This window comes from Schistosoma haematobium, chromosome 7, assembly GCF_000699445.3.
Source record: "Schistosoma haematobium chromosome 7, whole genome shotgun sequence".
Lineage (NCBI taxonomy): Eukaryota > Metazoa > Platyhelminthes > Trematoda > Strigeidida > Schistosomatidae > Schistosoma > Schistosoma haematobium.
In genome coordinates, this window is record NC_067202.1 from 18,900,084 (window position 1) to 18,927,406 (window position 27,323).

At 35.8% G+C, this 27,323-nt stretch overlaps 1 protein-coding gene across 1 annotated transcript; it reads left to right on the plus strand.

Annotated features, from left to right (window-relative positions):
• The first annotated feature begins 7,788 nt into the window (after positions 1-7,788).
• RABL6_1 (Rab-like protein 6) lies at positions 7,789-27,125 on the plus strand. The gene is made up of 6 exons (XM_051218159.1): positions 7,789-8,234; positions 8,268-9,896; positions 12,219-12,325; positions 14,617-14,781; positions 22,647-22,738; positions 26,579-27,125. The coding sequence occupies exons 2-6, from the start codon at positions 9,773-9,775 to the stop codon at positions 26,793-26,795; spliced, it is 705 nt and encodes a 234-aa protein (XP_051064604.1). The 5' UTR covers positions 7,789-8,234; positions 8,268-9,772; the 3' UTR covers positions 26,796-27,125.
• The last annotated feature ends 198 nt before the right edge of the window (positions 27,126-27,323 follow it).

The window sequence follows — 27,323 nt, forward strand, 5'->3', positions numbered from 1 at the left end:
CCTCGACTCTGTCTTTTGATTTCTCTGGGTGGGAACGAAATATATTAGAAGGTGTTACTGGTAAAAGCGTTGTCAAACACTGAATACCTGTGACATCATCATTATCAATTCATTAATATTTTGTCGACTTAGTTTCTCAAAACACTCTGTCAAATAATCTGCCTCGAATTTCGACAAAATTTCAGACAGATCACATTCAATCAAACAATCAACTGAAAGTATTAACATCACGTGTTGAAGCACATAAAAAATTTCAACTACTTAAACTACATCACATTAATACAATGTGAGAAATAGTTAGATGTTCCAAATTTTAAAATAATTGTCAAGCAATCTTATAATTTAAATAAAGCTATAAAAAACATTGATGCATAATAATATGAGTTCATTTTACTTCAAGGTCTCGCGTCAGCTGCTTGCAACCAAATATGTACTAGAACTTAACATTGGACTTAAATTCCAATACACATTTGGTTGTAAGCAGCAGACGCAAGACCTTGAATTAAAATGAATTCATATTATTCTGCATCAATATTTGTTCTAGCTTTATTTAAATTCATAAAGGTAATAAATTACATGGAATTTTAAAATTACCATTTAGAACAATTTGAATCACGCAACCAGAAACTATATCCGAAGTGCTTGTAACTTGACAATAACCATCAATTGTATTATCTTTGTTGCAGTGGAGTGTAATATTACCCACTATCTTACTCTCATCTCGAGTGGATATTTATAATAACAATAATCACGATATTTTAGAAACCTACCAGCTTTTTTACAACGTCAGCCGCTGCCAAATATATGTCACAAAGTTCGAAATTTTTTTCAACATAAACACAAGCCCGATATGTCTCAAGCTGCAGGAAAAAAGCAAAGGCCATGAAAACGTGAAACGATAATTAAAAAACTAGCAACGCGTAACACAACACTGCCTTGACTTTTCAAGAGTTCAAACAAATATGAATGTTCTTCCAGTTTTCCGCTCTCATTAAAATACACTCTATAAAATCTACTACCACTGGGTTTTCCGCCACTTAATTTTTTGAATTTCCAGTTGTTATTTCATTGCGGTAATGTTTACTAATAACTTCGAATTGATAAACTTAAATATACTTCTATAATCGAAAAATTGCAAACCCGCTAAGCATATCATTGTGTAGTAAAGTCAGGCATTGTAGGGCTTTGCTGTTGCTTCCTATTTTTCTGTGAACAACTTTACAGAAACATTAAAAGTGGTAGTTTCAACAAAGAGATAACTTTATGTCATTGATATAAATCGAAATAGAAACTTCAGGAACTACCACTTATAATGATCGCCAAATACCGTTCTTTTCATCCATGTTTCATTCTCTAGATTCTCTGTTAAACTATATTTGTTACTTGCAGTTCTTGCAAGTTTCTTATCGGCCAACTAGGTTGTTTTTGTGTTAACGGGTACCAAAGACTTTTAGAAATCGTGTCTTATATTTCGTGCATTGACCGCCCACAACACCTGTGATAGGCTTCAGAGCACTCAAGTGACGCAATGCCTATAACAGTACTTTTCATCACTGTTTTTCACCCTCTATTTTCGTCTATTTCTTCAAAGATGTAAATTATCTTAAAACCCTCATCACATAACTGGAATAGTCCTTTGTCACACTAACCATTTTTAAACGTGGTGATATAGAAGAAAATGTAACGAAAATAACAGTTTGTATTATAACAGGTTCACTCAAATTCCACAAACATGAATAATAATTTACAACAAAGGTTTACAAATGATTTGATTAGCTGAATAGATGAAACTAGCAAAAAAAGATGACAGACTATTCATAGGGTAACACCAACTACGTAATAAATGCGTTTGGTTATTCGGACAGTTCTATGAGTTTACAGTTGTTCTAAGCACTCAAAAAATTACATTTGCAAATCATGAATTAGTGAACTCACATATGGTCCGAGTTTAAATACAACCTCCATAGTTTCATGTTACAACCACAATTTAAAAAGGAAGTGGAGAGAAAATAAGAACTGCATGGTGAATGACCAGATGTAGTCAATGAAGCCTAGTTATTTCCATCAAAATGAATCTAATTGTGTTTGACCTGTAGGTTGAAATAAAGCTAAATATTAACACCTGAACAAAATAATCATCGTTAAATTGCAGCAAAATCACACCCACTAAAATGAACTGTGTGATGAACATAAGCACAGTGAAACAGGTCTTAACAAAATTTAACAAATTCCGTAGTATGAAGCTAAGTGCACCCTTTTGACTTTGAAAGCGTAATGAAGAAACGCAAAATATTCAACCACGTAAATCACCATATCACAATATACCAAATGGTCACAGTGATAATTTTGAATGCTGCAAACAGAAGACGAAGATTATCAGAACTATGTAATAAATAAAAACAATACACTTTGAACAACCTGATCACATACTTGTTAAAAACAATTATATATGAAAACAGAAAGGGCTAACAGATCTGAATACATAAATGGGCTTGAGTTTTTGTGTGGCACAGGCCTCAATAGCCTTAGTATACACCCTTGAACACTTCGTACAACGTCACGAAAGTCGAGTTAAGATCAACCTTATGACCAATTTTAACTGTGTTTGGCGATAGAGAACGATGGACGTTTATCATCTACCCTTATTGGATCATTTGATTTTGGTTGTGCTTGCAACGACTTAGGTACATACTTAGAAACTTTAGATTGCAAATCACGACTACTTCTCTTAATGTACGTGTGGCCACACACACATGTAGGTTGGTAAACACATTTGGACGTTTTACTATGGGAGAGAACAAACCAGGAATAAACCAGGAAGAAGCAGCGGAAGTGGAAAGGACACATATTGAGGAAAGCACAAAACTGCATCACAAACCAAGCCAGCACATAAAACCCTCAAGGCTAAAGGAGGAGGGGGAAATCAAAGAACACATTACACCGAGAAATGGAAACTGGCATGAAAAGAATGAACAAAAATTGGACAGCACTAGAAAAGAAGTTCCAGGATAGAGTGGGTTCGAGAATGCTAGTTGTCGGTTTATGCTTCATTGAGAGGAACAGACTTAAGTAAATAATTGAACATATCAGCAACCAAAGTCATATGCCAAGCATACCCTTAAGATTTTCAGATCAGAACTTTTTGAGCCAAGAAGTTGGAATTGCTCTTATATAATGTGTACTACAGAAGCACTCAATTTTTCTTCTCTGCAGACCTATAGGTAAAGATAACTGAATAGAGAACACTTAATTAAACACAAGCGACCGAGACTATCTGTTCAAGTGTCCTCTTTTTGATTCTCAAATTGCTGAGACATGAAGCTTCAAAACTACTCAATTCTTCTTTCACAGGCTTCATCGTTAGATATCACTCCCTGATTGTGATCCATTCCAATCAACCCAAGGCATTTCGTACAATTTAAAAATTAGGCATTCATATTGGAAACCATAGCCTTTACAGATTCAATTTGCTGCATATTCTTTATATCCAAGTTCTCTTCGTTACTGATAAGACTTTTTGAGCCAATATATTGTTATTCTCATCTATCACTTGTCTGTTCACTAAACGATAGTTTAGATTATACGGAACCATGTCTCTCCACAACACCTTAGGGTGTACGCAGCGGTTCCGGCATCTCCGTAATCCTTTATAGATTCTGTTTTGATCATTTTATTGTTTTATAACATCAAAGTATTTCGGTCTGTTAAATGGATTGTGAATTATTGCCGAGGTTAACCGCCAATCATCAACGTTGACTAATGAGATATCATGTGGATATTGTAGGTAGAAATACCAAAGTCAGTTTGTTCTTTGGGATTTCACGTACGAAAACTGCGGAATGTCCCAGAACCCAGTGAGAATTTCCGGGCCTGGAAAAATCCAGAATAAAATTTGGGTGAAACCCGAATCTAGTAAAAACCTAGAGATATTTTGCTTGATGGTTCACAAAATTTGCTCTGAATGCTTTCAGATTTTTACCAAACTTGGCAGTTATTTCAGAAGAAATTAAAGTCTTGAAGAATGTTCTGGCTATACACACCCGAGCTTTTTAATAGCACTGTCAATTTTGCACCGAAGTCGGAATCTTGGGTTGTCTTAGATAAGCACTTGGAATAAATGACGTTACAGTTATCCATTTCCATACTTACAAGACGGATGGGTGGTAAGTAATATTGCAAATCAAATTAAAATAAAAATATATGCACTTCCCATGAATAGTTTTTCTTTCGTATAGGTCACATGTGGAAGTGAATACTGTTTTTTTTTTCAAGTTTCATTCCAACCGTCGTCCACAGTATTCTGAAAGAAAATCAAGGCGTTAGGCTGTGATATGAATAATAAAAGAACAATAAAAATACTTATAACAATCAGAAATAACTGAATTAGGTGTGCTAAATAATAATGTACGGAATTTTTCATTTCATACTCTAGTATTCACGCATATTTCAGTACCAAGTCAGAGAGAACTTGTGAAGGAAATCGAACGTATAATATTCGAAATTCGTATAAAGACCAAAGTTCTATCAATTAGCGGAAACACAACACTATTTTCATCATATGAATTTTTTCAGTATACAGTTGTATTGCATGAATATTTGGCAGCACCACAATTCAAACATAAGGATGCCAATTTTAGACCTGCTGTGTGTTTGCCAGGGTCACAATGTGGTCGCAATGCCATTGTTGAAGCAGGTCTCAAAAACTGCGCTCATGGTACCTTGTAAACGCACATACCCAACTATTAATTCGCAGGTAAATGTGCACTAACGTACTGCGATGTATTCTCATGGAATTTACCTATTTACAACTCTACTTGTGGAGCATATTATCTGTAAACCAATGTTGTGAATCCATAATCATGCCTATAAAGAAAGCGTGAACCTGCTTTATCAGAGAGATATTATCATTATTATTATAAAAGAAAGTAGTCGAATTCGGTTGCGAATACCGGCTTATGTGTTGAAATTGATAAAGCATGAGTAACACGCTTGGTTGACGGGATAAATATAGCAGGAGTCTATAACAGCATATGAAGTCAACAGCGGCTATTTAAGGTTGTGTAACACAGAGTTAATAGAATTAAAAGCTTACGGCGACATCAGTGTGTCACTCTGAACGTCGTATTTTTATAATCATAGTACGCTGGGAATTACGGGAATAAAAAACAAGAGACAGATAGTACGTAAATCTCACTAAAGTATGGGGCTCTTATCTCAATTATTTGGAGTGACATAAAATGCGCACTGGATTTTGAAATTTTTGAACTGGTAATAAACGAGTTATGACTCCGGTTAGTTTGTGTGTACTGATTTCTGGAGCGAATAACGTAGTTGCAGACGCTTTGTTTTGCATAACTTCCCTGGACAGTTTCCAAAGAATCGACCCTCTTGAACTTGACCAGCTTTATGAAGAAGACCCTGACTGTCATCACCAGTTATATTCGAAAAACCTAAAACTGGGTATTAAACAGATAGGATCAGGTTAGGAAACTTTATTATGCGACGAATCTACAAGTAGGGATCGCCTAGTCGTGCCGAAACATTATCGACGCAACGTCTTCAATACGTTGCACAAGATTTGTTATCCAGGTATTCGAGCAACCACCAAACTCATACCATAACGATTTTGCTGGCCTGGCATGAATAAAGCTGGGAGAGAATGAGCATGCTCCTGTGCAGGATACCAGAACTCTAAGGTGATCATACACAACAAATGTCCCATAGGCTCATTCAAAACTCCCGGCGCTTGTTTCGACCATGTTTATCTGGATTTGATAGAACACTTACCAGATTCAAATGAATATTTTCATCTCTTGACTTGTGTACACCGTTTCACTCGAATCAGTACCCATTGAAGACATTATTGCTGAAGCAGTGGCCCGTGCTACCATCGAATGATGGGTAGCGAAATCCTACTGACATTCAACTAGTACTACACACCGATGACTTTAGTTCGAGTCCGAACTTTTCCGTTGTCTGACTACATTATTAGAAATCACATGATTTAGAACGAACACCTACCACTCACGAGCAAACTGGCTGGTAGGACGCTTTAACCGACAACTCAAAGTTTTACTCTCAAATGCAGACGTCTCACAATGGATCGACTCTATTCCACTCGTTTTATTGGGTATTCGCAATGCAGCAAAAGCTGAAATTGGATACACTGCAGCTCACCCCGTTTATCGAGCGACAGTTAGACTTCCAGGATAGATATATCATGAATAGGATAAGCAATCGGCACATATACGTCACATAAAAACAGTTAGGGCTAATAAGTCAATAAGTGATAAGTTCGAAATGTGGTTTGAGAAGAATGAATAGATTGGTCTGTCCAGAAACCTAGAACAGCCTATGTATGCAGCAGAGTATTTGTGAGCAACGATCAATGTGTCATGTTATGTGTGATCACATACTGGAACGGAAGGTCAAAGATCACGTACATTAAACGACAAGTTTACAGGCAATACTGATAATTCTACGAACTATGAGAACTGATGGAAATGAAAATAGTAATAAAAACTAAGTACCAAATGGGTCTCCTTTAACTATCCCCCACACCTTCCCAGCAAGCCCTACGTTATCACATCTGTGATATATGACAGACGGCTATGATTGCCGGCTACGGCTTCCGTTAACGCGTGCCGGTTGGGAAGTCTCCCGAATTGTTTTTTGTGCCGGTTGGTTTTGAGTTCTGAAATTTGCAGGTTTTTCTGCTATTTCTGGAAGACTTTCCGTAGTATTTGTGATACCAGCACCAGTCGAGGTTATCCGTCTCTTGTGAAATAGAGACAGATCGATTACGCGAAATGCTTCTTCGCGGGATATGCCGGTCTTTACGATCGTTACGAAATCCAAGATAACGTTTAAGTGTAATACATAATTCCGTAATGTCATTCTGGGTCGTTTGACGGTTTTCTTTAACTGGAGCACCTCGGCATAAGATTTTGTGGTCAGGTCGACGGCAGAACTTTCCACCTATTCTTCAACGGTTCTATTCTATTCCACTTAGGGTATGTAAATGTAGCGTTTCCTCAATCACTCTAAAAAGATAAGGAAACTGTAACGCATCCAATGGCGAGCCACCAAATCAGCTTACAAACTCAAGCCTTACGAAGCGCTCCTCGAATCACTGAAACTTTACCCATTAGAGTATGGGCGTTACAGAGCTGACATTCTCATGAATTACAACAACCTAACACTCCTTGACACCCCTTAAACACCTGCTTAAACTCAGTACTTTAGAAGTAACACCCGAAAACAATACAGGAGAACGGACTGTAGACACACCTTCTACTCCTTAGGAGTAGTGAACTGCTGAAATTCAGTGCCTGCTCAGTTAATATAAGAGACTTTCCAGTAGTCTTTTAAGAGAAAACTTGACATATTCTTAAAGAGAGTATCTCACGATAGTTTAATAACACTTTTTCTCTACCATTGTTAAATATTAAAAAGAAGAATATATTTGTAAAATCTCAGCGAATGAATTTTAAGTAAACCCAACGTTTCGCCTGGCAATCTGGTCCAAGGTTTTTCAAGGAAAATATAATCAAACAACAAAATTACAAATATATTCTTCTTTTTAGTGTCCCAAATTACCTCGGCGCCCAAATATTGTGAAGCTATTCGTTCAAATTTAGACGAAAGTTCTTATTCATTGTTAAATAAACCTAGCTTCTCACCTGGAGACATTGGCGATCCAATGCTACTAGATACGGAAGCCCGTTAACCCAAAGCTTCCTTTATTACACCCAGAAGCATTTGAAACCATTTTAAGCCATTGTACATGACAAACATTCCCGTCGTTATGAAAACGTACGTTTCTTTTAAGTTTGTAGGTTTGTGAGAAGCTATTAACATTCTAAACGCTTTCATAGAATGGTCAGTCCCGATATTTGTTCAGAAAAAAGGTTTTAAAATAAGTGAATAACTACTCAAGACATGTCAAGCCGCAAGAACGTACTTAAATATATAAGCGGATCCCATTGTTTTCTTATAAGAAGTTAGCCCTATGGGGCTAACTTCAGGTAATACTAAATCTCTTTTATTTTTACAGAATGTCGAACCAAAGTCTTTAACCTAAAATTGCGTTTCAATGTTTACTTGTAGATGAATTTTCTACTATCGACGGGGAGTTATCCAAAAAAATGTTGATTTGTCCACACCTAAATATGCGACAAAGTCCCTAGATAATTCATTTAGACTGCTAGTATGTCTAGAACATGCTTTAATGGGTAGTTTGATGTATGTGATAACCGATTAAACAGCAAGACATTTTATATTTACTTATAGTCCCCACATAACTCAGTTCAAACAATCTATTTTGGGGAGAATTTTGGAAAAATTAAACTGCGAAGAATTCTCAATTTTAATAGAAAACCTTTGCTGAAAAAAGTTCTTTGTAAAAGGCTTGCCGAAATTCCTCTTAAAGTTCATTTTTCCCAGATGTGTACTCTTTCTTTATGCTTCCACTATACAATCTGCTTTTCCCTTAGGAAGTTTACGTGTTTCCGAAATACACTATTTTCACGTATGTATTGTTTGTGTTGCAATTAGCACAAACCATATGATCAACGGAACCGTATGTTTACCGATTTGTAAAATATAGTAGATTTATTAGTCATATGCAGAAAAAAAATACTATTTAGAGTAATAGCCTATCACAATATCACCACGAACATTTTGTGATCTGTATTTTATAAAAAATGTCTTGCCCTTTTGAAGTTAACCTCCGAATTAATTCATTATGCACGTAACTCATCTGAAATTCTGTAGAAACCTTATATTTAGTGAAAAATGAGACTCGAATACTTTTAGGATTTAATATAAATCCTGTTATGGTTCATAACGTTTAGCGTAAAAAATCTACACCTTAAAGCACATTGTTATTGACGTAACCAGTTATGAAGCTTTTTGGCTTCTCTGTTTCTACCTATATGGGAAAAGTTAAATGCTGATACACTGTAATTAGGCAAGCAGTATGGAATTTTGTTGAAGAAGCTTGAACCCCTGCTCCATTGGTTGGAAGCATCACACTATCATGTTATTTATCATAATTAATTGTGCATAAGGTATGCTTCATGTGTGCTAGTTTCTTTAATCACAAATGAATTTAACTCATTTACTTTGTCAAGTCAACTTCTAGGAAGAGTAAATTAGTTTAGAGACGGTATATAAATACTTATCCTTTGTTTTAGAAATATCTGCAAAATCTCGGAATTAATGTATAATTTCAATAATACAAGAGACCCCGTGCTTTCTAACGTATTAATTCCCGTTAACGTGATATCATAGCACAAGTAAAATGAAAAAGCGGTTATCTTGTAAAATCTTCCTACATTTTAAAAGTTGTCGTCTCAAAATCTACACTCTCTTAAGTAATACAATATTGTATCATATACTGGATACTTGTCATCAAATGGATGCGTTAAAGATCATCGCTATAGTTGTTAAACAATGTAGTTCAACTATCCTCAAACTTGTTAAATCTAGTGCCGATTTGTTTAGCCACCCTCCCATCAAATTTCCTCAACTGATATTAGTCTTCAATTAAAGTCAACCATCCCCAAACCAACAGGACCTCTGCAAATCATGTGGTTGAATTTATGTAGTAATATTTATTCGTATACCTAAGTGTAACACATTCTTTTGACGTGTACCCCTTCTTTTTTCCATTCTTTTATTTGACTTGTAGTACCGTACTTACTGCAAAAATTATTTGTACAAAATCGAAAATAAACGTCTTTACTGAACTTGTGAATTTTCGCTTAGCATGTCTTTAGCTAGAAAATGGTGGGATAAAAATGATGCAACCACCAAAAGGTATTCATCTGCCGATATACAGCCTATTGGTGAATGTTTACAAGAGAAATTTTCTCATGGAGTCGACTATAATAGTATGTTTAGGAATTGGCATAAAAATTAAAATGTTTACTTTTATCATCACTACCATTTTTTGTACATTTTTAATAGACACTTCACTGGTTGTAGATCCGACTGACTAAAGAACTAAATTCTGTGATTTGAAATTTCGCTATGAATATACTTATATTCAAGTTTGTAAAGATTATTCATAGATAACTTATCCATATCTAGAGCTCTTTATCATTGAATTCGAACTATAAATATTGAATGTAGTTCATCAGACCCCAAATTTATTATATATATTTATTTTTGTTGAGGCCTGTTACACAGTGTATAGGCCACCAACCACAGTTCTTCAAACCACTCTGTGCTGAGATCCTTTCTAGTTGTTGCCGATTGGTGCCCATGGTCTTAATGTCTGCCTTTGATTTTCGGCGTTATGTGCTCTTTGGTCTACCTCTTTTCCCTTTGTTAAGTTAGGTCTTGCGATGTAATTTTACATGGCTTCCACAAAGCATGTTTTGTCTGCGTTTAGCTTCTTTTCCTAATTTCTTCCTAAACTGGTTTGTTCTGTTTCACATTAGGCTATTGTCGATAGTCTGCGGTTAGTGGATCCGGAGTATCTTTCGTAAACATATATTTACAAAGCCTGCACTGCTTTAGTGATAGTCGCAATTCTTCAAGTTTCAGCTCCATGCAATAAAACTTTAAAACGTGTTGAAAAATCTTTGGTTTTAGGTAAAAGTTCCTTTGAGTTTCAGATATCCTTCAATTGTAGGAATGTTGTCCTTGCTTCGTCGATTCGTACCTTCACATATTCTTCAGATCCTCCTTCTTTATCAATAAAAATCTGCAGGTATATGGAGACTCCTACCTGTTCTAGAGATTCCCAATCAAGTGTAATGTAGTTGATGCTCACTGTTTTGTACTTCAACATCCTACCTTTTCCCTTGTGAATGTTAAGGTCTATTTTTTGAGGAGCCCTCCGCTACATTGGCTGTATTTATCTGCATTTGTTGTTGTGTATCGGATAAAACGGCTAAGTCATCTGCAAAGTTCAAAGCATCCGTATGTGTTCAAGGTTTTCACTATATTATGTTGTTTTTCTGGAACACAGACCTTCATAATCTAGCCAGCAGTTAACAGGAGGAGAAAAGGTAATAGTTAGTAGCCTTGTTTAACACCAGTATCTGTGAGCTTCCTCCATGCACAACTTTGCAATGTAGTCCATCGTAGAAGTTCTGTATGATAGCGACGATTTTTTCAGGTATCGAGGTGTACCTCTTTCCAACCTTCTTGTACTTGTTCTCCTTCCAGAATCTTTCTAAAGAGAATTGGGAATATCTTTTCAGTTACGTCAACAATGACTGAGATCATGAATCGACCAATGTTAGACCACCACTGAAAACCTGAAAGCATTGTCCAATCTGAGTTCAAAAATACGTTTCTCTACCAGGATGTTCAGTTCTTTTTCTGAATATGTCTGTAGGATGGATTGCACCTTCGCATTAAACTGGTTTATATTTTCTTCACTGCTATCATTGATAAGTGCCTAGTACTGAATAACATTCGTTAGTCTTCGCTACCTTACGCCAGATTACTAGAAAATTCAACGTCAGCACACTTAATTGGTTGTTATTTTCCTAAAATGATGCATAGAACGTTTTGTTTTGGATTCATCTCAATAAGGAAACGAGTGATTTCTTGTTAGGATGAGTTGTTGACGCTAATTGACAAACGGGTAGTAACCAGTGACATCTCGTGTAGTTTTTAGTACTGATTAAGGTAAAATTAGAGGAGAATCAAGTAAAAGTATTTATATATATACATACATATAAACGGGATGCTCCTACGGAAACTAACAACAATAGTTCACTCTTTGCTACCATGAGTCTACAAACATCACTCATGAAAGTAAAATACACACGTCGTCTAAAAATATTTGATCAAAGGTATTAGTCGCACATATTAGAACCACAAAGTGAATAATTGTGTGGTTATGAACAGAATAGTAAATAAAAAAGCTGAATTCATCAATAAGGCTATAAACATTTGTCAGCCGAGTTGGTTAAGACATGGTTTATGCATGCCACCTCCTACTCTGATATATAATGTCAGTCAACATAATAGTAGATTGGAAAACTACGAGCAGACAAAGCAAGGCGAAATTATTTGATTGTCTTTCTGAGCCGTGTCGGTAGGTTCTAACTGCTTATTCGGGGACGACCGCAAGAAACTTGCCGTCGACGGCGTAAAAATCGGTTATAAAGGTTCACAATTATATGCTCCCTTGATGTATATATATATATATATGAATCTAGCAATTAAGAAATTTAAACAACTTGTATTTTTAGTGAAAATTGTTATACGCGGTGATCGTAATGTTGGAAAGTCAGCTTTACTTTCGCGCTTGAAGGGTGAACAGTTTAAAGAAGAATACATCCCATCCAATGAGATTCAAGTAACTTTATTTTTGCTTATATGTTAAAATCCTAATAATTATAGCTTACTATTTAGAAAAGCAGATGAAATATTATAGTAAAACATTTTTGGGTACTGTAATGAGAAGACGAATATTATCAGAAGTATGTGTTATATTAGCACAATACATTTCGAACAATCTGACCACACATATACTTGTTATGAACATTTATATACGAAAAAGTAAAAGGTTAACTAGACATGGTATATATACCGGAAATTCTTCACGCACGGTTCACTTGCGTAAGTACGAACGTACTTCTACACATATCCATATTTCTTCCCCCCTGACGACTGATTCTTTCTTCTTGTACTATGTCCTTATACGCAATCTTTCTTTTATATATTATCACCACAGAATTAACTACTACAATGAATCTGGTGTTCATCTTGTTGTGCTTATGAGATATGGCAAATTAAACCGATGCACATATGTGCCTGGTCCTACGTTGTAGCTGACTGACTGATGTGATCAGATTGTTCAAAGTGTATTGTTTTTACACATCACATAATTCTGACAATCTTCGTCTTCCTTTTACAGCATCCAAATTTACCAAAGGGACTAATTACTTTAAATTCTTGAGTTGATTATGGAAGTATTTTTAAACCAGTTGCTCATAATGCAAATGCTTTATTATTATTATTATTATTATTATTTTCATACAGTATGCCTTCATTCATATTTCTGTTCTGTCGACCTCTGACCACATGGTTGGTTGACCGATTCATTAAATACGGAAAAATATTCATTTACTTATATCAATTCTTCCCACAAACTTATCAGAAGTTGACCCTTTACCTTTGGTCCTCGTATTGACTTGAAACTATGCAAAATTAATGCAGTATCGTGTGGATATATCAGGCAATAAAATTTGAATTTCGGGTTAAGCTCCTTGTTTTACAATCGCAGTATGTTGCTTGAAGACTGATATACATCACCACACAGTTTAACATGAGGAGATGTGATCGGATGGGTTTATCACTAAGCTTAGGGGTTTATCGGTTTGATGCATTGGTGGAACCTCTTTGTAAGCACAAAGTTTAGTTTTCGCCAAATTATATTACCTGTGCTGCAGTTAAAATATTAGAATGCTTGTCAAAGTGAATTTATTACGCACTAGTTCTATGTGTTGTCTTACAAATGTAAAAGACTTCCATTAAAGAATCTTTAAATGAACTCGTGTACATTACAATCAACAAATAAAAAATCCTAGTGTTTAAGTATAAAGTAATTGAATATAGATTTTTAACCAGTTGATATGATTGCAGACCTTCATCGATTTTGGTAATTGCAACATTTGTATGCTAAACTGGTTGGACTAGGTGTAAGTTAGAAATGGATTAAGGGTACACAAAGTTTCAAACTTACGAAAACTATTCAAAAATATCAGTAAATCAGAGTTATGGTTTTCAAAGTAACTTATCAATAAAATGTCAATTATTTGAAGGGCGAATAAAAAGTCACATAATTAGTGCCCCGTAATAAGTAATAGTCTTAAATTGATGAAGCTGAAATTTTGTTGTAAATAATTGTGTGTACTTGGGATTACCTAAGCATACATTACTTTCGCTAATAGACGGGAGATTGTTCACATTATGTAAGTGGTTCTGTAAATACGCCTTTGAAACTGTCGTATCGTGTCTATCTCCTTACAAACTAGTGTAGGTGTTAAAAGTTGATTCTTTAATCGTGGTTGTATCTTCAGCTCTGTTCAATGTTGAAAAATTCTAGCGTATCGTAGTTGCTAAACTTACATAAATATTAGTTTTCCCTGTATACATTACAAAGTAAGTTCAATAATTGAACTGTAAAATGATTAATATTAGATTGTAGTCACGCTTTTTAACCAAATTGGATCATTATACGATATTGTGTCCAGTGCTTCACTATTACAGTTCCTGTTTATATAATCCCCACATTCCATTGAATGTTCACTTCTGATTTTTTTGACATAGAGTTTAGCTGTGTTCCCCCCGCCTTTCGGTGTTTTATAATCCCTCTTGCATAGGGTTTATTATGTTTTGGAAAATGTAATGATGATAGAGTTTTTTGTTGGATGCGTAGTCTCGTGCCAACACCAATAAGTAATCTCATGATAGAAACGTTTTGTAACATTTCAACGGGAATGTTACCTAATTATGTACTGTAATACTTCCTCAAGTTGATTCCTAATAACATTACTATTTTTGACCGTTAGATTTACACTTTGATATTATTTGAATAAATCATACTAAAATTTTTATTCATTGGACATTATTTTCATTCGACAGTTGGCTAACATTCATTGGAATCATCAGAATTCCCAAAGTGTAATTAAAGTAGAAGTTTGGGATGTTGTTGATAAAGGTGAACCTAGGAGTAGTGCTTCGAAAGGCTTGAAATATTTCAACAAACTAACAAGAGGCCAACCTGTTATCAATATTGGTGGACAGCCTGTGAGTTATTTTTTTCTTGAGTTTTCATGTTATATTACTTATTAGTAACTGTGTCAAATTGTGTCAATTTTGTTTAGTGTGTTTCACTAAGTATTGATTCTAGGTAGTCAGCAGGATGCCATACACTCAGATTTCAAACTTACTGGTAAGCACCACTGAATGTCCTGGATTCAATCCCTAAATGCGGGATTGTGGATGGGCACTGCTTAAAAGTTCTAACTAAGACGGAACTGCCGCCCAGTGCTTCCAGGTCTTCTATGGTGACGTAGTGTATGATGACTTGATGGGGAAAACTATTTTTTATGCAAATTACTTAGTGCTTTCGCAAAATGTGAACATCATACATTAAATACATTATTTGCACATCTTCCATCAGTTGTGCTGTACATATTTCTCCATCCTTTAAATTCGATTGTTATTCCGATTCCTATTTGTTTCCCTCGCTCTTCTCTTCACTTCAATTTTCTACTACCAGATGTTGCACTTTCGATTGGTGCTACTTATTACTTATATTTGTCAGCATAAGCAGCATTCACCACAGGGAGACCCAACTAAGATCAGTTCGTAATTTAAATTATGAATATATCTGTAATTTTGAAGAAATGGATACCTCATCAAATATTCGTAAACTGTGTCACCTATTACAAAATCAGAAACGCTTCTGTAGACCTATTCATGATAGATTTACACCCGCATTTAAGTTCAAATCAAGTATCTAATAGAATACTTCGGTTAAACTATTGCTTAACTTGTATTTTCTCAAAATCTTTGTTATATTGGTGAAGTTGGGGGAGGGGCAGGAAAGGAATATTTGTTTCAGGAGGGATCCTACTTCAGAAAAATTCCCTGTAATGTTCAGCCTAGTAATTATTTTAACATACAGACTGCTTGACATATTTTTTAACTGGAATTGTCTTCAAGATGCATAATTATATGTTCGTTACATTCAGTAAATTTCAATGTGATAAAAAGTATGTTAAATGTGATTAAGCTTAAATCTAAATTCTTATAATTTACCATGCTCAAATTGTCCAATTATCCCGATCTAGCTTGAATATAAATAATATATGTACTAGGAATTATGTTCCAAGACAAGCTTGAATCCATTTACATTAGGTAGTTACTATTAATTACTGTGTTAAAAAAGCTTTATGCAATTCAAAGAGAAATATCATTATGTTTAGTTCAGTAATGATTTAGTTTATAAATTACTACCTTCCTGTGTTCACTTAGCTACTTGAATAAAGTATAATGATAAGAGAATCTTATTCCCTCTTTATTCATCTCATATTAGTTTCCTTATCATTATTACGGGCTACTGCCATTTTGATTTAGGGCTACTTGGTACTGAGTATTTAGATTAGTTACCTATGTCTGTTACTCCTCGTGAAGCATAGGCCTCCAAACAGGATTCTCCAACTAACTCTGTCATGGGCTCTCGTTTCCAGTTGTTATCAAGTTCGTTGTATCCGACTGACTGACTGTTATCAAGTTTTGTTCGTTCTTTCAGAGTCTGCATCCAATTCCTGGCGAACTGTGTTCTTTAATCAGCCTCCTTTTGTTCCGCCTTTGGGATTCCAAATTAGGACCTGCTTTGTGATACAGTTTGATTATTTCCACAATTTGTGTCCTACACACCTCCAGCACCTCTTCCTAATTTCCTCTTCAGATAGAACATGGTTTGCTCTCTGCAAGGGTAGGTTGTTGCTGATGCTATCCAGTCAAAGGATCTGGAGTATCTTGCATAGACAACTGTTTATGGATGCCTGTACTTTTTGACAATTGCTTTAGTTGCCCTTCAAGTTTCATTTCCATACAACGGAACTGTCTGGACGTTTGTGCTACAAATTCTGACTTTGGTCTTGAGTGACAGTTTTTTACGTTCCAGTTGCCTGTCATTGTCCGTTCATGGGCTTTGTCCAGTAATTTGAAGAGTACTTAGCTATTGGAGATGAAATATTTCAACAAAGTATCATAAGAAATCAGTTCTACTCCAAACAGACACTAATGCTAGTTGATACGAACTGAGAATTTTTACTAACTTTTGAGTAAAACTAAGCTGCATTTCCTTACACTTGAGTACCCCAACACTTTATTCCATTATTTGTAACGCATAAGAACGATTCACTAAAATTAGAGTAAAAATATAATACAGTTGTAAAACCATCCAACGTCTTTTCCTAATTTTCTCTTCAGTTGTAAGTTGATTTGTTCTCTTCCATAACAGGTTGTGCTGATTGTTCCCGGTCAGCGTAGATTGAGTCTCCTGTGTAGTAAATGATTTATAAATACTTGTAACATTCTCATGATGGTTGTTTTAGTTCTTCAAGTTTCAGTTCCATACACTAGAACTGTCTTGACGTTCTTATTGGAGATTCTGACTTTGATGTTGGTTGACAGTTGTTTTAAGTTTCATATGTTCTTTACTTGTAGAAATTATGCCATTGCTTTGCCAATCCTGTCATTTGAGTCTGCATTGGATCCTTCTTGTTCATCGATAATGCTTCCCAAGTACGTGAAGAATTTCAAATCTTCCGGAGTTTCTCAATCGTGTGACCGGGTTGGTGTTCTCTGTGTTGTATTTGAGGATGTTGCTATTTCCCTTGTGTATGCTGAGGCCTACTGATGCTACACTGATTGTCTTGACCTGCGTTTGTTGGTGTGTGTGTACGTGGGATAGAAGAGTCAGGTCACCTGCAAAATCAAGATCGTCTAGTTGCATCCAAGCTGTCCATTGTATTTTGTGCTTCAACTGAGATATGGAGGTCTTAATGATCCAGCTAACCACCATAAAAAGGAGAGAGGGAGAGAGTAAGCAGCCTTGTCTGTCTTCGGTGCTTACTTGGAATGAGTTTGTCAGCTGTGCTCCATTCACGACCTTGCAGTGTAGTCCGTCCTATGAATTCCGGATTATACCAAAGATCTTCCCAGCTATACCTTAGTGTTAACGTTTCCATAATATCTTCCTATCCACACGGTTGAACAATCAGTTTAATGGAACTCGTCATTGTACATCAACTTTCTTGAATATGAGAAAGCATTCGACAGTTATCCGTAGTGTCGCGATTTCGTTTGTGCACGACCGATCCTTACGGAATCCGGTCTGTTGATCTCGAAGTTGGGTGCTTACTGAGTCTTTCATCCGCTCAGCAACACTCTTCTGAAAACTTTACTCGGTACTAACAGTAGTGTGATGCCTCTGTAGTTCTAAAATTTGCTCAGATCTCCTTTCTTTGGTATCGTGATGAGGTATGCCTTTTTCTAGTCTACTGTGGCACTTGTTCTTCCTCTCAGATCTTCCTCAATAGGACGTGGAGCGCGTTTGCAATTACTTCCATGTCTGACTTCAGTGCTTCGTTTGTTATATTGTTAGGTCCTACTAACTTCCCACTGTTGACTTGTCTCATGGCCATTTCGATTTCTTCAACCGTTGGTGGAGTGACATCTAAAGGAAGGCCTGTGTGTGTTGCCCCAATATCCAGTGGATTCAATTTATCTTTATCTACCTGTTACTCCTCGTGAAGGAGCATAGGTCGCTCACCAGCATTCTCCATCCAACCCTGTCCTGGGCAATCCTTTCCAGCTCCTTCCAGTTGTAATTCATCCTTTTCATATCTGCTTCTATTATCCGACGTAATGTGTTCTTTGGCCTTCCTCTTTTCCGCTTCCCTTCAGGATTCCAAGTTAGAGCTTGCCTCGTGATGCAGTTTGACGATTTGCGTAATGTATGTCCTATCCATTTCCATCGTCTTTTCCTAATTTCCTCTTCAGCTGGAAGTTGGTTTGTTCTCTCCCACAGAAGGCTATTGCTGATGGTATCCGGCCAATGGATGTTGAGTATCTTGCGTAGACAGCTATTTATAAATACTTGTACTTTCTTGATTGCGGTTGTTGTAGTTCTCCAAGTTTCAGCTTTGATATTGGTTGAAAGTTGTTTCGAGTTCCATATGTTCTTCAATTGTAGGAATGCGGCCCTTGCTTTGCCAATCCTCGCCTTTACGTCTGCATCTGAACCTCCATGTCTATCGACGATGCTTCCCAGATATGTGAAGGATTCTACATCTTCCAGAGTTTCGCCATCAAGGGTGATTGGATTGCTGTTCTCCGCTTTGAATTTGAGGACCTTGGTTTTCCCTTTGTGTATACTGAGGCCTACTGATGCAGAGACTGCTGCTACATTGGCTGTCTTTATCTGAATCTGTTCACGTGTACGTGATAGGAGGGCTAGGTCATCTGCGAAGTCCAGATCGTCTAATTGGTTCTGAGCTGTCCATTGTATTCCGTGTTTTCCTTCAGATGTCGAGGTCTTCATAATCCAGTCGACCACCAGAAGAAAGAGGAAGGGAGAGAGTAAACAGCCTTGTCTGACTCCGGTCCTTACTTGGAATGCATCTGTCAGCTGTCCTCCATGCACTACTTTGCACTGTAGTCCGTCGTATGAGTTCCGGATAATATTGACAATCTTCTCAGGAACTCCGTAGTGTCGAAGAAGTTTCCATAATGTCCTCCTATCTACACTGTCGAATGCCTTTTCATAATCAATGAAGTTGATGTATAGTGACGAGTTCCACTCAACTGATTGTTCGACGATGATCCGTAGTGTTGCAATTTGGTCTGTGCACGACCGATCCTTTCGGAATCCAGCTTGTTGATCTCGAAGTTGGGCATCTACTGCATCCTTCATCCGGTTCAGCAACACTCTGTTGAAGACTTTCCCTGGTATTGACAGTAGTGTAATGCCTCTGTAGTTTTCACATTTGCTCAGATCTCCTTTCTTTGGAATCTTGACGAGATGTCCTTCATTCCAGTCCATTGGCACTTGTTCCTCCTCCCAAATCTTATTGAATAGAGGGTAAAGCATGCTTGTGGTTACTTCGACGTCTGATTTCAGTGCTTCAGCTGGTATGTTGTCGGGTCCTGCTGCTTTCCCGTTCTTGGTTTGTCTGACGGCCATTCTAATTTCTTCCGTCGTTGGTGGGTTGACATCTGTAGGAAGATCTGTGTGTGCTGCTTCGATGTTCGGTGGATTCATTGGAGCCCGCCTATTCAGGAGTTCCTCGAAGTATTCTACCCATCTGTTACGCTGTTGTTGAATTTCAGTGATTGGCTTGCCTTCTTTGTCTTTGACCGGCTTCTCTGGTTTACTGTATTTCCCTGATAGTTTCTTCGTTGTATCGTAGAGCTGTTTCATATTTCCTTCTCTAGCAGCTTTTTCTGCCGTCGTTGCTAATTCTTCCACGTATTTCTTCCTGTCGGCTCTAATGCTCCTCTTCACTTGCTTGTTTGCTTCTATGTATTCAGCTTGTGCTTGGACTTTCTCTGCTCGTGTTCGGCTGTTGTTAATTGCTGTCTTCTTTTTCTTCCTTTCTTTGATCTTGTCCAGTGTTTCTATAGAGATCCATTCCTTATGATGGTATTTCTTTAGGCCCAGAACCTCTTGACACATTGAAGCAAATGTTTCTTTGATGCCTTTCCAATTGTCCTCCATGGTAGTTTCTTCTTCCTTCAGTAGATCTTGAGAGGCTTGGAATCTGTTGTTGAGAGCTATCTTGAATTCATTGAGTTTGTCAGTATCTCGAAGGAAGGCTGTATTGAACCTTTGTATTGCTGTTTGTCCACTTGTCCAGTTCTTTTTTAGCTTCAGTTTCAAATTGGCTACAACTAGGTGGTGATCTGAAGCTACGTCAGCTCCTCTCCTGGTTCTCACATCTTCCATTGTCCTTCGGAATTTTTTGTTGATGCAAATATGGTCTATCTGGTTCTCTGTAGTGTGGTCCGGTGAGATCCGTGTAGCCTTGTGTATACGCTTGTATGGAAATATTGTGCCTCCTATGAGCAACTTCCTGAGTGTGTTGAGAATTTTCCTCTTCGTGACCGGAGTATAGCAGCATCTCTCCCGTAGCTAGCCTTTTCTGTCCAGCTTGGGTCCAGTGGGTTTCGCTGATTCCCAGTACTGCCAAGTTGTATCTCCTCATTTCCGTTGCTATTTGGCTGGTCTTCCCGGTTTCCCACATTGTTCGAACGTTCCATGTACCTATAAAAATTTTTGCTCTGGTTGTTAGAAGGGGCATCGGCCTCGTGGCTTCCGAAGGAACTCGGCTTTCACCATGAAGCGTCATAATTCTTCTGAATGAAGACCTTCTTACTCTCAGGGCAGAGTTAAAATGGTTTGAATTATTTTTTCTGGTAAGCGTTTTTTTAGCGAGTTAGTTTTCTACGGGATGGGAACGCTAACCCCATGCCCAACCCTCCTCCTTTACCCGGGCTTGGGACCAGCAGTAACTCTAGAAGAGCTACAGGCGGAGTTAGTGGATTCAATGAAGCTGGTTTATTCAAGAGTTCTCAAAAGTGTTCCATGCATCTGTTCAGATGTCTTTGAATTCCAGTGATTGGCTTGCCTTGTTTGTCCTTGACCGGTCGCTCTGTTTTACTATATTCCTCCACCAGTTTCTTCGTCGTTTCACATAGTTGTTTGACATTTCCTTCTGTTGCAGCTTTTTCCTCTGTTGTTGCTAAGTCTTCCACGTATTTCTGCTTATCAGTTCTAATGCTCTTCTTCACCTACTCGTTTGCTTCTCTGTATTCAGCTTGTGTCTTGACTTTCTCTGCTCTTTTTCGGCTGTTGTTAATCGCTGTCTTCTAGGTCTTCCTTTCTTGAATTTTGTCGATAGAGGTCCATTCCTTATGATAATGCCTCTTGCAACCCAGAACCTCCTTATATGCATCGACCTCGTGATTTCCGAAGAATCTGGGCTTTCACCATTAGGTGTCATAATTCTTCTGAACGAAAATATTTCAATTCAGAGGGCAGAGCTTAAATGTTTCAGTTTGCTTATTCTGGTTAGCGTTTTCTGGCAAAGTTGTTTTCTACGTGATCAGGTTGCTGACCCCATACCCATCCACCCTCCTTTGTGTGGGCTTTGTAATGACAATAACCCTAAAAGAGCCACAGTTGGAACTATTTATTCTCTAACTACTGACATATATATGAGTAGCTTCAGTAAATTAACCTAATATTTATAACACTATTGGCTCACCACTTAATCTTGCATTTGTTCAACCTCGTGTAACATTCCTTTGAAAAGCCTCACATGTATAAATAGTAAACGAGTTCACTTTATATAGAAATATTAGTTTTAATATATTCAGAACATGAAAGGTTTCGATAGAACAGGAATCTTACAGAGGCTTCATGACAATACTATTGTTTGAAGGAGCTATTTCATTACAAATGATTATAATAGTATTAAGTATTATAAGACCATTCTGATGGAAATTTTACAAGATATAAATGCACACAAATCTATTCGTCCTGCTACTTTGTCTACTTTGATTATAAGACTACAAATAACTTGAGATCAATATCTTATTTTTATCTAAGTTTGTGATAATAATTCATTTTTGTAATTCCATCACCAATTATCGATGTAGGGTACTCTAATAAAAAAATTAATGTATGAAAGTTTAAATAGCAAGTTCTCACACGCCACATTTTTCTTCAAACTGTAACTGCTCTTCGCTCAACATCTGAACCTAATTTTAAAACTTTCAATCGGAGACATTACCATGGTGCTATTTACTCCCTTCACCTTCTTAGAACCAATTCTCGTAATTGGGTATGCATTAGATGTTTGGTATTTAGACTATAAGTCAAAAGAATTGAAATTCAGAGCTTCGTTTAAACGTAACCCCAAATATATAACGTATATACAATACATTATAATGCCATTCCACTTGACTTAGTTCCCAAATTTTATTCTGATTTAGACCTACAATACAGCTACTATAATTCTTGTTAATTCAAAAATCTTTTGTACAGATTTTATGCCCATTTATTCGCATTTTAACCTTTTCCTCTATAACAGGGAAATATTGAACCATGTCTAGATGCAAGTTTTATTAATGTCTACAAAGGTGCGCATGGTGTTATCTTAGTGATGAATATGACGAAATTATCGTGAGTTGAAATTTCATCTTTTTGGTTGTGCACCTATGATACTACCAAAATATTAATAATTCAACTGAATATTAAATTAGTTTTGTTATCTTCAGAGAATACTCATTTTGTAAGCCGTTATATATTGAAATTATTTGTTAAATATAATATCAGTTGATGTAATTTGTAAATCAACTCAAACTCCGCTTCGTTTCCATTCAATCAGTTGTGTCAAGAAAAAGAGATTATACAGAATAATCAGACTATTTGTCATTAGTTTACAGTCGTTTTAGGTTCAGTAAAACATTTCATGTTGGTTTTAATATTGACACTCTAAATATAACCCCTTCATCAATTATTCAATACAACTTGAAACCTAATCCACCGAGATATTCTTATCTACTGTTATAACGATTTAAGTAGTGCACTGAATAATCCGAAAATATTTTATCATATTTTCGAAAATTAGTATATCGAAGAAGGTCATGACAACAGACTTTTCATCGTAGATTACTAATACTTTCCCCTTATTTTAGATATATTTCGATGAAAAATTTTAAACGACGAATGGTTACTGAATCAAGATTTGCTTTTATACAAGTAATATACTAAGTGGTTTCTGATGTTGAAGTATCTAAAATCGATCGAGTTGCCTCGTAATGCTTCCAAAAACATAATCTTTTAAATTTGGACAACCCGTACAGCATTTTGTTTTCCGTAATTTCTTCACCTTAAGTTTATAGAAACTTGTGGATATTCTTAAGTGTTGTCAATATCAGTACATACTGGACAGGTTGTTCGTCCTAGTATGAGACTCTCGAACTGTGTGAACCCGAAACCACATCCCAAGGGATCGAACTCGGTCGCATACGCGAACACTCAATCTTCAGATCACTTTTTCATATTAATTAACCATCTTTCATGTTCTTACATGCATAACTATCTCATACCCAGCACATTTGCACTCTAGTAATCACGTCTCAGTTTAATAATCGTCTACTTTTCTCACTATTAACACGTTTCTTTAATGAACACTAAATTAAGTTGATATAGTAAAGAAATTGAAATTGAATTATTACTATTATTGTTATTATTATTATTATTATTATTATTGATTCAAGTATGACCTAACTTTTAATTAAATAAATAGGAGGTGTAATTTATGAAGTAGAATAGTGTTTTACACTAATAACTATTATCATGCTTTGAAGATGTGATATCCGCCGAAAGTGCATACAACATTTGCACATAATTTTCATATATATTCATTACTTTCTATGTAGATAGGTTCATTACGCATTTGGTATTAACGATTATCGAGATCATGCTTTTAAACTTATCAATATATACTACTACTATTTGTAAAATTTTCTGTTTTCACATTCTCTTGTAATTTATACTACTGATATAAACAAAAATGGGTCAAATTTAATTAGATATATTCATTGGTAACTTTAATGAGAGGAATAACAACAAAACGAAATATTCTTTAATACACTGTATCAATCGATATCTGTATTGATTTTCCTGATCGACCGACTTTCATTAGCGCTTAGCACTAGTTGTCTGTTGTAGTATTTTGTTGAACTACTATTTTTATCGTCCATCGACTCTAAATCTTGAAGAATTACGCTTACATTCTGTTATATAGACTATGGTCTTTGAATTAATATAAAATGAGGAAATTCCAAATATTTTTAATATCAATGAGGTTTATGAAGATCCTTTTTCAGTTTATAATTTACATCATGGACTGACTTTATCACTAGGCCCAACCATTGAAAAACGTAAAACAACGGACAGATGATTTATCCTAATCTTAGACTGCGTAACGTTGCACATTTGAGACTCTTCAATGTCTATAGATAATTTCTGTTGAACCGTTAGACTATTTCATATTTGATTCCCGCAATCTTTTTAATATTGTTTTTTACTGTACTTTTAAGAACGTAAAATAGATTGAACCGACATGCTCCGTATCCCCAATTTCATATTGTCAGGAATGATGAAAACTTAACTATGAACATAGTCGCGTGATATTATGAAGTGATTGGGGTGAAACATGTCAATTGTTGTGTCCCGGTCCAGTGATCTAGACTTTAAACGTTCACATGTAAGACCGGAGCTTCTGAGTTCTACCCCCTGTGGTGGGTTTGTGAGTGCTCACTACCAAGAGGTTCTATATTAGAACGAAACCGTTGTCCAGCGCTTTCTGGTTTTTAAAGATTACCTAACTAAGATCAGTTCTTGACATAAACCATGTAACTCATAAATTTCCATAAACCCTTTATGGTGAATAAAATGAATGACTTCTTTTCCTAGTGATTGGTTACCATTTACTGAAATTACTGCTAAATATTCCTGCTTGTGTATTTGCAAACCACAGGCCTTGTGTTTTATAGGAGAAAAAGGAAAACACACAATAATATGGCAAAAATCAATAATGTAGTGATATTCATGGAAAAAATGTCAGGAAGATAGTAAGAAAAATTCAAGGTCGAAACTGGCCAATCAGAGAAAAGATAAGTATCCTGGATAAATATGTGATTCATCTTAAATAATTTGGTGTAGGCATTAGGAAAAACAAACACTCTATTAAATTTAGACCAGGTAAATTACGTGTGTAAAGTCGATAGGTTCTCCGCAAAGAAATGCATTGATTTGATTTTCCTGATGACTATGATGATAACTTTGACCAGTGTTTTTAACTTTCTGTCGAATTACATATATATACTTTATCTGCGTTTGAGTCGTAAGATAACGTCAGCTGATATATCAGTGAAAATTAAAGAGAAATGGACAGCTATTTCGCCATAGTTCAAGTACCCAGTAACGGTTTCAGTACCCAGCCATAAATTCACATAAAATGCATTGATCTCAAGACGCTTGCATCTTACAATAAGTACAATACATTTAGATGAATAAGTAGTGTTACCCAACACTTCATATTTCCAAATTTAATCATTTGCTGATATTTCATAATATTCGCCCAACGTCATAAATAAATTTTGGTTGTCTTCATAAGTTGCAGCTTATTAGAAGTGTGAAAAAATCTTAAACCTGGTTACTAGTGAAAAAGCACAAATTATTTAGCCATATCGTTTTGTAGAAACTTTAATCTTTTGAAAATGGTAGTTTTATGTACATAAGTTGTCCTAAAACTCAGAATAATATGGAAACCTAGTTTTTTCCTAAGCCAATATCATCTCTGTAATTCAAACATCAATGCAATAAATATAGCGATCATATAAAGTATTTGCATCAAGTGATTTCATACAGACTTTATAGTTCAGAAATAATTCTCTTCCGAAATGCGAATGACTGCTTCTAAGAAGCATTGAATAGTTTTCATTTGAACTTTTCACCAGTATACACACTCATGATTCAACATAATACTGAACGCAGTAGAAAGTTCAGCTCTCGAAACCAATGGAACATCATTTAATCACCATGAAGTAGTCCAATGTTCCACTCTTTTTAAATGCATTCACTTCGTGTTATAGTACAATCCTCTTACTATCATCAATGAGACTACTTCTCAATCCTTATTTCATTGACTTCAGAGATGCTCGTTTCTTTATCTGAAACAACATACTCCCATATGTAATATTCTCAAAACTCGAGTTATGGTGAACTGTATCCTTTATTGCAAAACTCTCTCTTCGATATCATTGCGTGTTAAATCACTTGGGGTGTTTTATTCTGTTACCTACTTCCTTCTGGAAGTTCCGTGATGTGTTTTTTGCTGATTTCGAAAATTATCAGGCAACATATGCTTTACTATCCATACTTTTAATTTCCTTATTCTTCATGACAGCTTATTTTTGTCTACTCTCATTCGCTGTATAAATTTTCATATAGGACATTTGAATATGTATGTCTCGAGCTTGTACAAATTCCTCCAAAACTGCCCATATTAATTATGTCGAATTTCCATGATATACAAGAACAACGTGAAATCAATGAAGAACAAGTTCAAATGTTCCTCAATGATTCTATTATGCAATTAAATCAGTATAATGTTACATCTGATAAAAAATTCAATGAATTATCAAGAAAAAGTTATGTACAAAAGTGAGATTTTTTAATAAGAAAAAGGTTGTTCAGGAGTTTTATGTATACATTTTCATAACACCCTTAATTTACTGCCCACAATTTGAAGTACTGTTTACTTAAATTCGTTGATGCTAGATGGTTTTTGATTGTCGAGTAGGAAACCTTGCTTGGCCGTAGTCAACAAAACATTCCTACCACCGTGTTTCATTAACCACTAAAATTATTTTAGGTATTGGAAGGTTTCCACTATTGTCCTTATTCTACATTATTTCGCATCATTAATTTGACCGTTCTTTTTTCACATCTATGCCTAATTACACGTATAGATTATGTCATATTTCATTTATAATTGCAAATTGGTTTTTAAAATTTATTACATAAGTAATACAACATTCAAAAAATAAATCATCCTTTTATCTTAATTGTTGAAAAAGTAGTTGCGCAATATCGCATGATAATCAGTATTTTATTTGTTAATAAGACAATTTAACAAAAATCCTAGCGATTGAATAGTATTAAAATTATCTAATGGTTCATTATGATGTTACTC

Bases quoted from the DNA above. Each gene is read 5' to 3' on its own strand.
- RABL6_1 (XM_051218159.1), top strand. From the start codon at position 9,773: ATGTCTTTAGCTAGAAAATGGTGGGATAAAAATGATGCAACCACCAAA. The intron at 14,782-22,646 runs GTGAGTTATTTT...CCTCTATAACAG, and splicing joins TCAATATTGGTGGACAGCCT to GGAAATATTGAACCATGTCT. The intron at 22,739-26,578 runs GTGAGTTGAAAT...ATTTTCATATAG, and splicing joins ATGAATATGACGAAATTATC to GACATTTGAATATGTATGTC.